Genomic DNA, 15,824 nt, shown 5'->3' with positions numbered 1-15,824 from the left:
TGACAGTAACATATAGGAAGTAAGCAATTAACCCGAATTTGTAACTTCCTGAATTGAGCTAGTCTAGTTGAGAATCTGCAGACTTTGCACTGCATTATCTATTCACAAATATATCATTTTATATTAAAGTTAAAATGGCAATGGTTTAAAATTATTGGTAATAATTTCCGTAGAAAAGGAAAATATTTTTTGGCGCAAGAAATATTTTGCATTATCAACTGAAAATAAAAAATTTTCTTAGGACTAAAAAAAATTTCTTGCTCCAAGAAAACTTTTGTTTGAAATTTATAATGCAAACAAATTTTTTGTGCCAAGATTATGCATTAAAAAAAAATCATATTTTTATGTCAATTTTCATAAAAATATTTTCAAAATTATCTTTGAAATTTTATCGCAAAATATTATTGCTACAAAAAAAAAAAAAAGATTTCTTAGCATAAGAAATATTTTGAATGATGGGTTAAAGACAGAAATTTTTTTAGAACTTGAGAAAAGTTTTTCCCGCTTTAAGAAAATTTTTATTTTCAATTTGTAATGCAAAAATATTTTTGATTCAATTTAAAATTTTTCGCGCCAAAAAATCCATTTTTTTCTGTGTAATAAATGACATATTTAAATTGCCACTTTAAGTAAATGACGCGTCTCTCCGCGGGATTTCTCCCACTTAAAATTCACACTTGCAATGTTAACTAGGCTTAACATTAGTAACTATATAATTACATGATATCTATTAACGAGATTAAATGAACTTGGCGTTCATGGATGTAGCAAATCGGAACCAACTACCTAGACCATAACAAAATTTGCCCAGGGGTATCCATGAGCATTGTGGCGTCGTTCTGCCGGGACATGGACTTATTGATCGCCAAGGTACCGCGTCGTGTCTACGAATAAAACCATGGGAACTGTGCGCGGGAAAATTACATGGATTTTTTTTAAAAAACTTTCATTAAAAATTTTAATTGAATACATATTTCATATTAATAAATTAAATATGTAATTAAAGTTTAAATCTAGAGCATGCGCACTCAGAGGAAAGATTTTTATAAGAAAGTTATTATTTTTTTTTTTTAGAAAGTTTTGGAAAATTGCGTTAATTATATATTTAAAATAAAGGAATTAATTTGTTAATAAATTTTGATGTTGAAGTAATTTTTTTTTTAATTAATAGTAAATTAAAAATAAAATAAATAAATATCGCACCTCTAAAGCCATCAAAAGCTCAATGAATATCCGACACTATTGTCAATTATGTAAATCAGAATGTTCGCCTTGATCGAGTGACCTAATAGTAACTTTTATGTCAGTTTAATTTAAATTATCTATTAATTTTAATTCACATTAAACTTTTTATATTTCAATCTAAGTTATAAAATTTAAAACTAATTTATGAAATAAAAAATTGTTTTTTTTTTAGTAACTTTTAATTAAAAAAAAATTGTTTATTGATATCGATAATGATTAAGTTCAGTGACCTTAAAATTGTCCCCTTAGTAATAAAGTTTTCTTATATTATTCCCGCGGGGTTTTATTTAGAGAACGACGAAAATAGAGAATTGTAATGCAAGAGAAATAAATAGAATAAAATAAAATGAAAATGGTTTTAAAAGTAAAATGAATAAAAAAATTTCTCGACATTCTCGACATGAGGCACGTCTTCCTTAACGACTAAATTATATATGACGAAAGCATTAAGCGGCCCTAATAGTTGGCAAACTTAAATTTTAACCAAAATAAATATGAATAAAATTACTAATATTCTGTTTTTTTTTTTTTTTTTTTCATCAAGTGCCAGGCGGTTCAGTAATAAAAAATTTTTAACAAAAATCCCATGAAAAAAAAAAAGTTTACTAGTCTGAATTTTAAAGCGACGACGATGAACTTTTTTTGAAATGTGAAACTTTTGAAAATTCCAAGGAAAAATCGATGATTGAAGTGTCTTACCCATAAAAAGGAGTTTTATTCATAAATAATCTGATTTAGATCTACATTGCATGAAGAAAATATTCTCGTTTAAAATTCTATGGTAGTATAGTAAAGCCGGGCCATGTTGGCCACCTAATGGAAATTTATAGAAAAATATGGAAAAATTATTACAGTAAATTCTGATATAATTATTGTCAATTTTACTGTAGCCATAATAATTTTTGCATATGTTTGAATTTCTGCAGATGGCCAACATGGTCCGGCTTTGCTATGACACCATAGCGTAAGACAATACATTCGAACTTGGGAGCCGAATGACCTTTCGCACACAAAGTGTGAGGTCTTTCGGTCCTGAGATTCGTCCTGCCACTGACTTTGAATTTTATTTAGTTTAAAATTGAATTTGAATTTGACCAAGTTGACCGGATATGGGATTTAGTAGTTCAATAGTTTAGTATAGTAATTTTTGCATATGGCCAACATGGGCCGGGTTTACTATCACACTGGACATCTAGCCAGTAACAAAATTTTTACTGGGCTGTTAGTAGAAATTGCACTTTATTTACATGATATCAAGTAGTATATTTTTCTACGTGCATGGGAAAAATTTCAAACTTTAGGTAATTTTTACTGATAATTTTTCTAAGTATGCAATTAAGGAGGGTCGTGATTGAGGTTATTCAAAGTTGAAGTTGGTATTTCTTTACTTCAACTTGTAGTAACCTCAACTACACCTGCTGTTGTAGCAACTACAATTTTTTCCACGTTATTGCTACACGTTTTAAAGTTTAGAATAGTCAAGGCTTTTTTCTACACGGAATGAGAAAACTGACTTTTTGTATTTTGCGGAAAGGAATAAAAGATGATGCAGAAGATTGAATTGCAACAGCTGCATGAGATTTCTTAGACTAATCTTTCTAATCATGTTTTATATGTCGAGATATCATATCGCTTCTTATATTACTACCTTTCTTTCTCTTTTATATTTTATACATATATATATTTTTTTTAAAGTCTATAAATAAATTATAGTATTCAATAAAATTGTCCTGTTTTACAACGAATAACGCATCTTATAGAAAAATTATATATTTTAATTTAATAAATTTAGTAGTAAAAAATAATAAATAATTGCAAAAAAAAAGACAAAGCCGTTTGATAAAAAAATTTAGTGCTTAAAATAATAAATCAAAGTCATAATACAAAAAATGTATAATGAACATTGATATTTATAATATTTAAAAATCTCGAGATCATTTATGATGATAAATAAATTTTCAGAGAGCACGTGCATGACGCACGCAATGAATAAGTATAAGTACTAGTAACAAGTACAAGAGTACAAGTGAAGAATTTTTTAAAAAAAAACTATGCCGATGTTATAGAGATTGCGTGTAGATTTTTTGCTATCTCTGTACATTTACCTTGGTAATAAAAATAATAATGGAAAATATTTTAAAATGAGATATCACATGAAGTTTATGTCATATGTGCTACTAGTTACAAGTTACTATCATGCAGAAATAAATTCTCATTGAAAACGTCTAGACAGTTTAATCGATCGACTTATTCAATGCACTTACAACTCTAATACTTATCATTGTACAAACGTATCATTACATTGGGTGTAAATGAACGTTGTAATTTAAAATAATTATTCAAGTAAACGGTTGAATCCCTCATGAAAAATAAAAAAAAATAGATTACAGTTTAATGTTTCTTCAGAAATCGAAAACTTTTTTTTTTTATTGTCTTAAATGTCCGCGATGTAAAAGTAAACAGTGGATCGTTTTCTTTTTTATCATTTACTGGGCAAAGTATCTTGGCAGTTAATTGGAACGTGAACCCATAACATCTGAGACTCTTAAGAGAAATGAAAAAACTTCTACTCATTCATATAAAAAGAGCAATATAAATATATATACAAGTAAGGAGTAAAGAGTAAGCATCGGTATATATAACATAAAGAGTACCGATCGATACTTTCCGACTCGTTGCGGTTAGAAATCCGTTATTTTATGTTCCTCTTCAGTTCTCATCGATTTTCTCTTGTCAGATAATTTTTTTTTTAATCCACAAAAACTTTTATAATTAATAAATTCCATTATAAAATATAATTACAAGCATAAAAAAATTTATATATATATCTATATATATATTTTTGAAATCAATTAGTCTTACTCCGAAAAATTCTAATTGTAATCGAAATAAAAGGGCTCCAATTTGAATTTAATCAGAAAATTTCTACAGCTCACATATTTTTTAAATTAAAAATCATAGAAATAGTTTATACATTTTTTGAATCACTATTTTCATTCAAAAATTTACTAAAAACTCAATAATGCCCCCCCCCTCCCCCTTTAGAAAGTAAAAATTTAAATATTCAGTTTGTTTCGAATTACAAATTTAAATATCAAATTATTTGAATATCCGCGTCGAGCAACGATACTGATTAATTTTCGGTTCAAAATTATTCACACAAAATTTCGTTCATTAATAAGTAAATACTCGTATAAAAAAAAAAAATCATTCAAGAAATTTTTGGAACTGAAAACATTTGAGTAAAAATAATTTTCAACTGAGTACTCTTACAAAACTTTTTTTTCAATTATTCAAGCAAAAATAATTTATCTTTTCTACTCTTGAATTTTTTTGAGTTCGAAAATGATCAACATAAATTTAAAAATTTCCTTAAATTTGAAAGTTTACTATCATTAACTTTTTTGAAACAGTTTTGAAATCAACTTTTTTACATGAGTTGATATTTTAATATCAAGATATTGAGCGAGACATAAATTTAAAAAACGAGAATGTTCACCCCAAAATATATATATACATAAAATCAATAATTGTATCAAAAATAGACGACTCACACCAAAATTTAAATATGATATAATGAATTAATCACAACACACTTGAAGAAATATAAATATAAGCTAAACTCGCTCTTGATACGTCATCTAGAGGATTACATTTAAAACCTCGAACAATGACCTCTTTTGTACTCATAATAATAATTATACACTTCAATTACTACCAATTCGCGCAATTATCTATTGATTACCGATAAATAAAAGTATCTAGATTATTTAATTAATTTATAATAATTAACTACTATAAATATAAACTAAACTTATTGATTAATATTGGAAATTTATGTTATTCAAGGGGTCTTTGAACGACTTTATCAGCAAATAAGGGGATGTCTTCATTTCCTGTGGTACTTATCATCAAGAATTTATGTATCAATGGAGTCATTCAAGTCACAAAAATTTATTACTATTATATACTTTTTTTCTATTTTTTTCATCTCATACATTATTATTTTTTATTTTCCTTCAATTATTTTTATTTCTATTTGAATCGTTTATTTGAGAAACCCCATAAGTCATGAAAACAAAATTTTTCAGGAAACACAAAAAAAATTTTTTTGGAAAAACTTGCCATTGAAAAATAAATAAATAATTGAAGAGAATAATTTTAGCGTCTCTGAAAAATATTAAAACAAGAAAAATTCAATTTTTTAATTGAAACTACTTAAAAAAATTATTTAAAGTTGATTGACTTATGGGGTTTCTCAACCAAACGAAGGAAAAAGTTATAAAATCATTGTTTTTTTATTTTTTCCACTAAAATAATTTATTAGACTGATAAAATGAAGTATATAATATGTATTTAAACTCTGAAACTCAGAAATTACAAAAAATAATAATTAATTTGAGTATTTTAATTATTCATATTATTTTTTTTTTCCAAAAAAAAAAGCGCGAATTTTAAATAAAAAAGAAAAAGTTATTTTTAAAAAACTAAAACTGCATGTTTATTTGAAAAACCCCACAAGTCAATGACTTATGGGGTTTCTCAATAAAATGAAATTCCTGTCACCCCGTTAATTGTTTTTTAAACACTGATTTGACGGATATTTTTATTAATTTCTATGGGGGGGGGCATCCAAAGAACCCAAAAATACAAAAAACCCAATTTCGATAAAACATGACTTATGGGGTTTCTCAAATAAACGATTCATTTAATCCAACTAAATTTTATTGATAAGCTTCAAAATAAAAAATAACTTTTACTTTTAATTTCAACCAAATTTTTTTTTGTTTTTTGCTTTCATAAATTTTTTAATAGAAATTTTGAAAACTCAAAATTTACTTAATTTTTATTAAAGCAAAAAAAAATAATTTAGAATTTAAATTAAATGTTTCAATTAAAAGATAAATAAATAATTTAAAAAAGTATATAATAATATTGAGTAATGTAAATTTATTTGGTTTATCACCCAAGTCTTACATTACCTCGTACCATGCAATTTGACTCGGCAACTGGATGATTATTACATTACAACCGATAAAAGAAAAAAAAAGTTATCTAAAAGACTTACGGATGCTCACATGTCTATATATAGAATGAGCTATCGATATCGCGATTTTATTTCATATTGTACAGGTTTCGAAGTCAAATATCACATATATTGTTATACTACTGTACTACACCATGTGAATATGATAATACCGAAGTAGCAAAGCCGCAAAACATAATATTGCATATATTTTTTATAGATTTTAAATATATGTATACTGTACTATTACGTTTGTCGGTCGTATTAATTAAACTAGTCAATGATAAAAGCAAATGCAATTGCTTTAAGGTTTATCTGGACCATGAAATGTGTTGGCGTAATTTCAAAACTGTCTGTTGAACACCCGCTCGATCATCTATTTAATCGTGCTATTTTTTTTATGGTAATTCATCTTTCAGAGATTATAGAACCGTCTAGCTCTAATATTTAAACCCGACTCAACATGTGTTGTTTATTAATAGACGCGCTCTAGACTTAAATTTTTTTTTTTTAATATTTTTCATTTTTCAAATTGTTCTTTAGTTTTATTTCTGTATGTAGTCAATTATCAATTAGAATATATATATATATATATATATATATATATATATATATATATATATATATATATATATATATATATATATATATATATATATATATATATATATATATATATATATATATATATATATATATATATATATATATATAAAGAGATAGAGGGAGAAAAATTTTCCATTATGAATTAAAATCAATCATTTTTTTTACACAGGAAAAAAAAGACTGAAAGTAAATATTTTTGATTCAAGTAATTTTTTTTTAAACTTCAATTTTTTGGAATAAAATAAAAATTTCCTGTGACCAAGACAAATTCTCTTGGCTCAAAAAAATCTTGTCTTAGTTCCAGAAAACTTTTGGTTTCAAAAATATTATCTCAAGAAATTTTTTTTTCTGTGTGAACTAAAATAAATTTCTTGACGCAACCAATTTGATTCTGCCTAAAAAATTTATTTTGCTTTAATAAAATTTTTGATTTTAATTTATGATTCAAAAATTTATTGGAGCAAGTAAAAATTTTTTGCACCAAGAAATTTTTTCATTCTGTATATAAATATATATATATGTTTTTTGTGTTACATATATTATATATTAGTAGTCGTAAACTCTTGATCAACAAATATCTCTCGATAGTGAGGAGAGTAGGTCACGTTCAGAGTAAAGTATTTATAGGACACTTGTGATACAATCCATCTATTTACTATATAATTTTATAAATGTATTTATATCATATATTTTGTATGAAATATTTATTTTTGGATTTTAAATTTTATAAGCAATAATTAATATTCAATAATATTTTTTTTCTGTGATGAACTTTTTAAAAAGTATGAAGTAATATATTATTTTTAAACTTGCTTGACAATTTTTTTAAGTGTATGACGTAAGTTAATAATTTAATATTCAAAGTATGACTTTAAAATATTATTTAATTTATATTTTAATTTTTTAAAAAAATAAAATAAATAATTTACAGCAAAAAATAAATTGTCTATATATTAATTTTACAGGCGATAATTGTTTTTCATTGGAAAATTATCTTTAGAAGTGAAGAAAATTTTATTAGATTTCAAAAATAAAATAAACGAGTCAAGTTAAAAATTTTTTTTTTAACAAAGAGTTTAATTTTTAATTTAAAAAATTGCAACAAAGTGTAAAATTATTTAAAAAAAAAAAAGACAAAAGTTTCATTTAAAACTCTTGTCTGGGCTAGATTTGTGCTAATTGGCTCAACAGTGTGGTTTATAACGGTATTTTTCAAAACCGTTCGCATCATCAGTTTGTAAAGAAAAAAAAATAAATAATAAATAAAACAAAAGAACAAAACAACAAAGAAGCATACAATAAATTTAAAGTAAAACTATTCTATCTTCTACCTTTGAAATAATAATAAATTTGCATGACAATTTTATCGCCTATATATTTTAAAAATAATCCATAGTACCATAAATAAATAATTGTTAAATGTATAATTAATTTAAGTTCCCGGTTTACACTAACAGTTTTTGTTACAAAGAAGTTGACGGCAGTTGGACGACGATAAAATACCCGGAAATACAATCGAGTACCGTAGCAAGGTGAATGCACCTTGACAGTAAAAAAATATAAACTTTAAAAGTGTGAGTAAGACGAAAAAAAAAATATTATAAAATCTCAATGAACGTATTTTAAAATTATTCATTTCTCGCGCGTAAACTTTTAAATTTTACACATGTAACCGCTACTTTTACGCAATTATTCATTACAGTCAGGAAGTTGAGACTCGCATACGAAAAATGTTTCTAACAAAAAGAAAAAAAAATCTCATTATTCAAATTTTTTATTGCCACTGAAAACTTGTGTTTTAATAATTATTTTTAGCTGCATTTATTTTAATTGAAGGTTAAATTAAATTATGCCGTGTAATTATTTAATGAAACTTAATTTTTTTTTATTATTGTAGTTATTATTATTGTTACTGTTATTATTATTAAACATGGTGGCCACAGATTTTTGAAATTTAAACTCCGTGACTTTTCCAGGGATTCCAGTAAAATAATTAAACAATTCCTGACCTTATGCAATAAAATTAAATAATTGGAAATATTTATTTAATTCAAAATAAAATGTTACAAGTCAGTTCAATAAATAATCAATAATTGTCGTTAAATGAAACTTTATTTTATTATTTGTCAATATTCATAAGTTTTTTTTATTTATTAAATGAAGAATTTTTTATTTTTTATTTTACATCTATGTCTTTATATAACTTACTCTATAATAAAATATAAATAAACTTTTCATTTTCACTACAATAAATTTCATAAATAAGAACGTTTTATAGAATATTAATAAAATATTAATAAAGTACGCGAATAATAAATATAGTGAAACTTATTAGTTCAATACTTATATATACTTTTAATGTTTTTGGTTTTTTAACTTGTCAATATGGATGTTAAGAGCTTGAAGATCCTGACGATTGGTTTCTACTAAGACTTTTTTTTTCTAACAGCCTTTTAAATTCTAACTGCTTCATTTTTTCGCTATTGGAATAAATTTCTACTAATTTTTTTTTAAGACGATATTACAATCTTATTCGCGCCGCGCCACTTTTTGAACAGTTTCGACAGAAAAACAATTTATCGGATTTTTTCAGTCAAAAGAAAAGAAAGTTAAAATTTTTCCAGCTTTGTGATGAAATTCCCTGACTTTTTCCTGATTTTTCCAGTATATTTACAATTCCTGACATTTACAGGTTTTTCAGAAATGTGGCCACCATGTTAACATTATTATTATTGTTTTATAAAAAAAAAATAACAAATAATAATAATAATAATAATAATATAACTTTAATAAAGTCCTAGGGGAGTCATGGTCGAATATTCTTGTCGACAAATTAGAAGGGAGCAATAATAATAACGGATGCACTTGGTGTGCACTCGGACGAGGTCACGCACACATCACACAATACATATAAATATATGTATAGGTAGTAAAATCTCCCCCACTTATATATTTTTCAGATGTTACTACCTGTTTCTTATGCAATCAAACTATTGATGCATTCAAAAAACTATTCGTTATTTAATTTATATTTTTACTCAATTGATTATCTAGTTCACCATTTACTACTTAATAAAAAAATATAAAAAAACTAACACATTGTTTTAATTACTCAATTGATGTTAATGAAATCTTTATTCATGAGTAATTAATTTTTTAAAATTTAAAATAAAAAGTTTGAATATTGAGTAGGATTGTTTAAGTTAATAGAAAATGATAATAGTTAATTACTTTATTTGTTAATTAAGTATTTTTAATAAATAATAACAAGGTAATTTATCAAATCTTATCGTTTTTAATTGAATGTTGTTCATTGTTTTACGAATTTTTTTATCAGTCATCACGACTATTTTTTTTTTTTCAAGATAATTACAATTTATAAGTTTTTAGTATTTTTTAATTTGCAATTAAATTTTATTACTTGTAAATAAATAAAAAAATTTCAAGTGACGTTTAAAAAAATTAATGATACTGAGTTCAGTCGACGTCTAATAATTTTTTTATTTTTTTTTTAAACAAATTATAAAAAAAAAAATATTTTAAAAAATTGCACCTATAGTTTTTTAAATTTTCTACATGTCCATATTTTTAGTTTGTCGAAAAAAAAATCAGAAAATTGTTAATCGTCTGTTAACTTCGGGATCATAAAAATTAATAGTAGAATTTTAAATTAATTAATTAAATTTTTTTTATTAATCAAAGTAAAAATTGATTTTTAAATTTTTTCTGTTGTAAAAAAATTTTTTTTAAATAAATAAATTATCTTGAGTTAAAAAAAAATAATGATAATAATAAATAAAATAAGTAAATAATAAAATAAAAAGTCATTATTGATAAAATTTTATAGACATTCGTCACCGAGTGTAAACTGTTAAGTCAACGTTGCCCGCTGGCTCGCGTCCTGATGATGTCACGTTTAAACATAGAGATTATCCTACACACCGATATAACGAGGCGTCGTCTTAATGTTCTTACATATATTACATACTAACATACAACCAAATATACATCCCGTATTATATGTAAACTATAAAATATACCAACATATATATACATATATATACTAAATACTAAATACTACATACTACAGACCAACACTTCAGTAACAAGTCAAAATTATCATACTACTAATCTCTAAGAAAATTATAATTGAATAAAATAATAAACTCATAAATTATTTCAAAATATCAACTGTAAACAAAAGTCTCAATGAAAATAAAAATAAAAATGAACTACAGACAATTGCAATAATAATTTAACGGCTATTGAATTCTAATTCTTGATACACATGACTTATTTCAAATCATCAAAGATTCAAAAATAAATTTCAAATTTAACATTCTCAGTTTTTAAAAATCAAGGCCGGATTATTTTAAAAACTTTTAGTTACATATTTAAATATTTTTAAAAGCTCACCATGAACGAGTAGTTAATTCCCAACACACACTAATTTAAAATTTGTAACAAAAACTTAATCCACAAGCACTGAATTTTTGAATTATTTAACTAAATCACATTTTACGCGGGGGATTTTTTTTATTTGAATTGTTAGATAGAAATAATAATGATAGTGAATACAATATCTATTGTAGATATAGATATAGATAAATATATATATATGGAGGAGATAATTTAGCTCCGAAGAGGCTTTACTTTGAAACACGCCCGTCAGTCGTCTGGTCTTTTGTCGTTCTCGATCGTCTCTTCAAGTTTGTCAGTAGTAGGGGAAGCCCCTCTTCGTACGATTCTTTTTTTGTGAGTATTTATGATGGTGTTGTAAGTTCAGGGTACACTTACACTTACTCTATAAATCTCACATATATATATATATATATATATATATATTGGTAAATGTACACTGATACTGATACGAACAATTGGCCAATAGTAGGCGTAAAGTCATCCCCCAAAAAGTTATTCCATCTTGAGATTATAATCAGCAAATAACATTTTTATATTATATATATATAAATATATAGTTTATAATATTTGTAATAATATTAGTATATATATTTGTTGATTTATTGAAATTTTATGTCATTAAAACTGGAAATTTATTTTTTAATTTCATTAAAAAAAAATTAATTTTTTTAAATCACAATTATTTATTTATTAATTAATAGTGTCAAAATATTTAAAATTGATTAATTTTTTTAAATTGTTATTAAAAATTTTCAAATTTCTCTGAATAATTTGACTTACGAAAAAAAAAAAACAAATCCTACAGTTAACTGACGTCTAATAATTTTTGAATTCTAGTCAAAATGATAAATTACAGAAAAATAAATATTTTTAAAAAATTGCACTTGTAATTTTTTAAATTTCCTACATGTGCATTTTTTTAGTTTTTTTTTTTCCGCAATTTGTCGAAAAAAAAAATCCAAAAATAAATTATCTACTGACTTCAGAAATGAAACTAAAGTTATCTGACGTCTGATAATTCTTGAATTTTTTTCAAAATGATAAATTACAAAAAAATAAATATTCAAAAAAATTGCACTTATAATTTCTTAAGTTTTCTACATGTGCATTTTTTTAGTTTTTATTTTCCGCATTTGATTTGTCAAAAAAAAACAATCCAAAAATTGTCTAACTTCAGGACCAAAAAAAAAATAGTTTAAAATGAAAAATAAATATCCTCAACCTGTAACATTAAAACACGTGTTACTGTGCACTTGGCACTTGTATCAGTATTCAAAAGAAAATCCAGCAGACAACTAAACCGCCCAATTGAAAAGAATTAAAATCCATATCTACAATAGAAACTCCCCAACTAGACTCCACACCTAGACCCAGTCCCTAACCAAAAAGTTTATAAAAAATCGTCCAATAGAAAAACTTGTTGCCTATCAAGACAATCCGTCATCAAAAGCTTATCCATGGATGAATTTCGTTCCATCCATCCACTGACCGACTAACACAAGAATGTATAATCATTTCCGTGAAAGCCCATTTATAAATAACTAAACATTAATCTCCAGCTATTCATCTCAAACTCTTCAGAAAACCCACCAACCAACCATCCAACCACCAAAAAAACATAAGTAAATACCAAAATAAACGTCAACACTGGCCAATAAATAAATTATCAAGTGTTTAAATAATTTAAAAATTATTTTAATTATAAAAACTCCAGGGCCGTAATCTGGATCCCGAGGGCGGCAAATGGCGGCTGCCAAAAATTATAACCCGAGTTCATTAATTATTTAAATAAATGATTCAAAAAATCTATGCCTACTAATAATAATAAATAAATAATTCAAAAATATATACAAAACTATACAATAAAAACATAAATATAAATATATATATGTATCAAAAGTGACACACCCCTCACTCTCTCCACTCTCTCTTTTGTCTCTCAATTATCACAAATTCAAACTCAACTATAAATTTATCATACCAACAATTAAAATATAAACTTTACGCGCATTTATTTAAATGCTGGTAAATATAAATATTAAGTAAAAAAAATTATATGAAATTAAAATAAAATAATCACTCACCTGTCAAGAGACACCGGTTAACTTTTTTTTTTTTATTTCTAAAAAAAAACCACTAACGCAACTTGCTAGTACACCAAACACCGTTTGACTGCTATGCTGATGTTGTTCACTCCACTGGTTCACTTGGTTGTTTAATTTTATTTCACTAGATCCTAACCCACGTATATGTATAATATACTATCAGATATATATGTTGTATATAGTAAGTGAAGTAATGTAACGAACGAATGAAATAAAGGAATATCGGTGGAGCTGTCGTCGTTCCTTCCGGCGGACTCCTTCCCACTACTGAATTACCACTGGCACTAATACTAAAACTGACATTAATTATTTTATTTATTTTAATTTATAGTTTATAATTAATTTGTAATGATGATTTATTATGTAACTTACCAATTATATTTATTTATTTATTAGTATGAAATAAATTGCCAGGTTAAACATAATCCACATCGCCAAGGAAACGTGATTTTATTTTTATGGACGACGAAAACAATCGATCGATTCCGGCGTGCGTTTACTGATGCGCAGAATTTATGCGCATGTTTGGATTTTTTTAATATTTCTTAAGGATTTTTTAAAATTTATTTCATTATTATTTTGCAGGGGTAATTTTTTTATCAATTAGCGAGAGATTACGAGGTTTTAATTATTTTTAATCAGTTATTTACTGGGGTAATTAACAAGTCGAGAACACGAGTGCGAGATTTTAAGTGCGCGTGCGCGAGCCGAAAGAGTCGACGAGCGATTGGCTGATTTTTTTATCGAGTTTCATTGGCTAAAGAAAGTTTAGAATTGGCGGGAAAATTTGAATTTGAATTTAACTCTTAGAGTCGAAGAGAGATGGAGTTACTTAGACTGAGTTTTATTTTTGTAATTAATTTTGTTTGATAAATTAATTAAATTTTAAATAATCGCGGGCGTAAAATGCCGGGAAAATTAATTAATTTAAAAAAAAAGTGAAATTTTTGAATTTTTAAAAAAATAATAATAAATCTGTGATTAATTAAATTAATTAATTAAAAATGAAAATTTTAAGTGAACATATTTTTATTTCCTGTTAATTAAAAATTTATTAAACTAATAATTAATAAGAGAAATTCAATTAATGGCGATTATTAAGTTTTAAAAAAATTTTAAGTGTTAAATAATAAGTGATTTTTTTTTGACGGGAAAAAAGCGTTTATATTTCATATTTGAAACATTTCTATTAAGACAGGTTTGTATTTATTTAAAATCTTAGTAATTCATAAATTTATTCTATTGAAAATAAATTTATGGAAATTTTTATTTTTTTAAATTGATGATGATTGACATGAGTGATAGGAATAAATTATTGCTTCAGAGAAATTTATATTAAGTTGCTATCGCATTTTATTATGACATATGAAATATATACTGACCCATCCTCCGAAAACGTTTATCTGAACAAAGAATATGTACAAATGCTTATTTGTTCTTTGATAAAACCGTCGGTTTTTTTTTTATCCAATATTCACATGATTAATAATCAATAAATTTATCGTGCATTTTTTTTAGAGATTTTGAAACTCCGGTTTTTTTTATGCTAATTTGAATTTTTGTATGTAAGTTTATCTAAAAGCTGAGAGATTTGAGCAAATTTTTTTACTTTTTAGTGACAAGTGACCTTGTGGAATCATCAATTGAGCTCATTGACTTTTCAAATTAAAATTCTGGCTAAATTATGACAGATACGAAAAAATTGAATGGATATGATTTTGTAGAAAATTTAATGCTCTACAAAAAAGGTTTCTTTAAATTTTTACATAAATCTAATAGTTTAGATGCTAGAAAGATTTAAAGTTTATTTCAGATTCTGATAAAATATTTTAATTTTTCAAAGCGAGCTTCCGATCAAAATTCCGGCTCAACTATCAAAGATACGAAAAAAATGTATCAAAGTAATTTTGTATAAAATAAAATTCTCTACAAAAAAGTCATAACAAATTTTTATGTAAACCCAGTAATTTAGACTCTAGCATCTTATTTTTAAAAAAAACCGACAAAAAAATTTAATTACTCATCAATAAACTCCACGTCACTGTAATTTTTTCAGCTAAACCAAAAAAACATATTTCCAGACACATCACTCATACCTTGCACCGTTTATTAATCCTTGAATCAATTTATCATTAAGTAAATATAAGAAAAAAAAATTCAAAAATTCAAAACTCCCCACTTTAGTAAACTTAATTTCAAAAATAAAATATTTATGCATAAATATTTATCTAATATCTCAAATGGGCAAAGTGCAACAAATAGATAAATAGAATTAGAAGTACAATAAATTTTAAAATAATTGTGATATAAAACAAGTCAGCATTTGATAAGCAATTGCGCTGTGATAAGCCACCAGTTTGTTGTGTAGTTTAATATAATAAAATATGTTATATATATAATATAATTGATGAATTGTGAGT

The 15,824-nt window shown here is 24.9% G+C and overlaps 1 protein-coding gene across 2 annotated transcripts in view; it reads right to left on the bottom strand.

The window, feature by feature from the left end:
• Positions 1-14,073, bottom strand: part of LOC103579393 (protein hu-li tai shao) — a 40,698-nt gene extending 26,625 nt beyond the window's left edge. Inside the window, exons 1-2 of one of the 2 annotated variants that reach the window (XM_014444618.2) lie at positions 13,777-14,073; positions 13,384-13,700 (exon numbers count right to left, since the gene is read on the bottom strand). Coding sequence is in view for 1 of the 2 variants with exons in the window: in XM_014444617.2 (XP_014300103.1) it covers positions 11,294-11,296 (3 nt within the window). In the remaining variant the exon portion in view is untranslated. Of the gene's footprint in view, positions 1-11,293; positions 11,568-13,383; positions 13,701-13,776 lie in introns of those variants that run through there. The other variant, XM_014444617.2, reaches the window with a different exon arrangement.
• Positions 14,074-15,824: the final 1,751 nt, after the last annotated feature.

This window comes from Microplitis demolitor, chromosome 5 (assembly GCF_026212275.2).
Source record: "Microplitis demolitor isolate Queensland-Clemson2020A chromosome 5, iyMicDemo2.1a, whole genome shotgun sequence".
In the NCBI taxonomy this organism is placed as follows: Eukaryota; Metazoa; Arthropoda; class Insecta; order Hymenoptera; family Braconidae; genus Microplitis; species Microplitis demolitor.
This window is presented reverse-complemented; position numbering and strand designations above follow the sequence as displayed.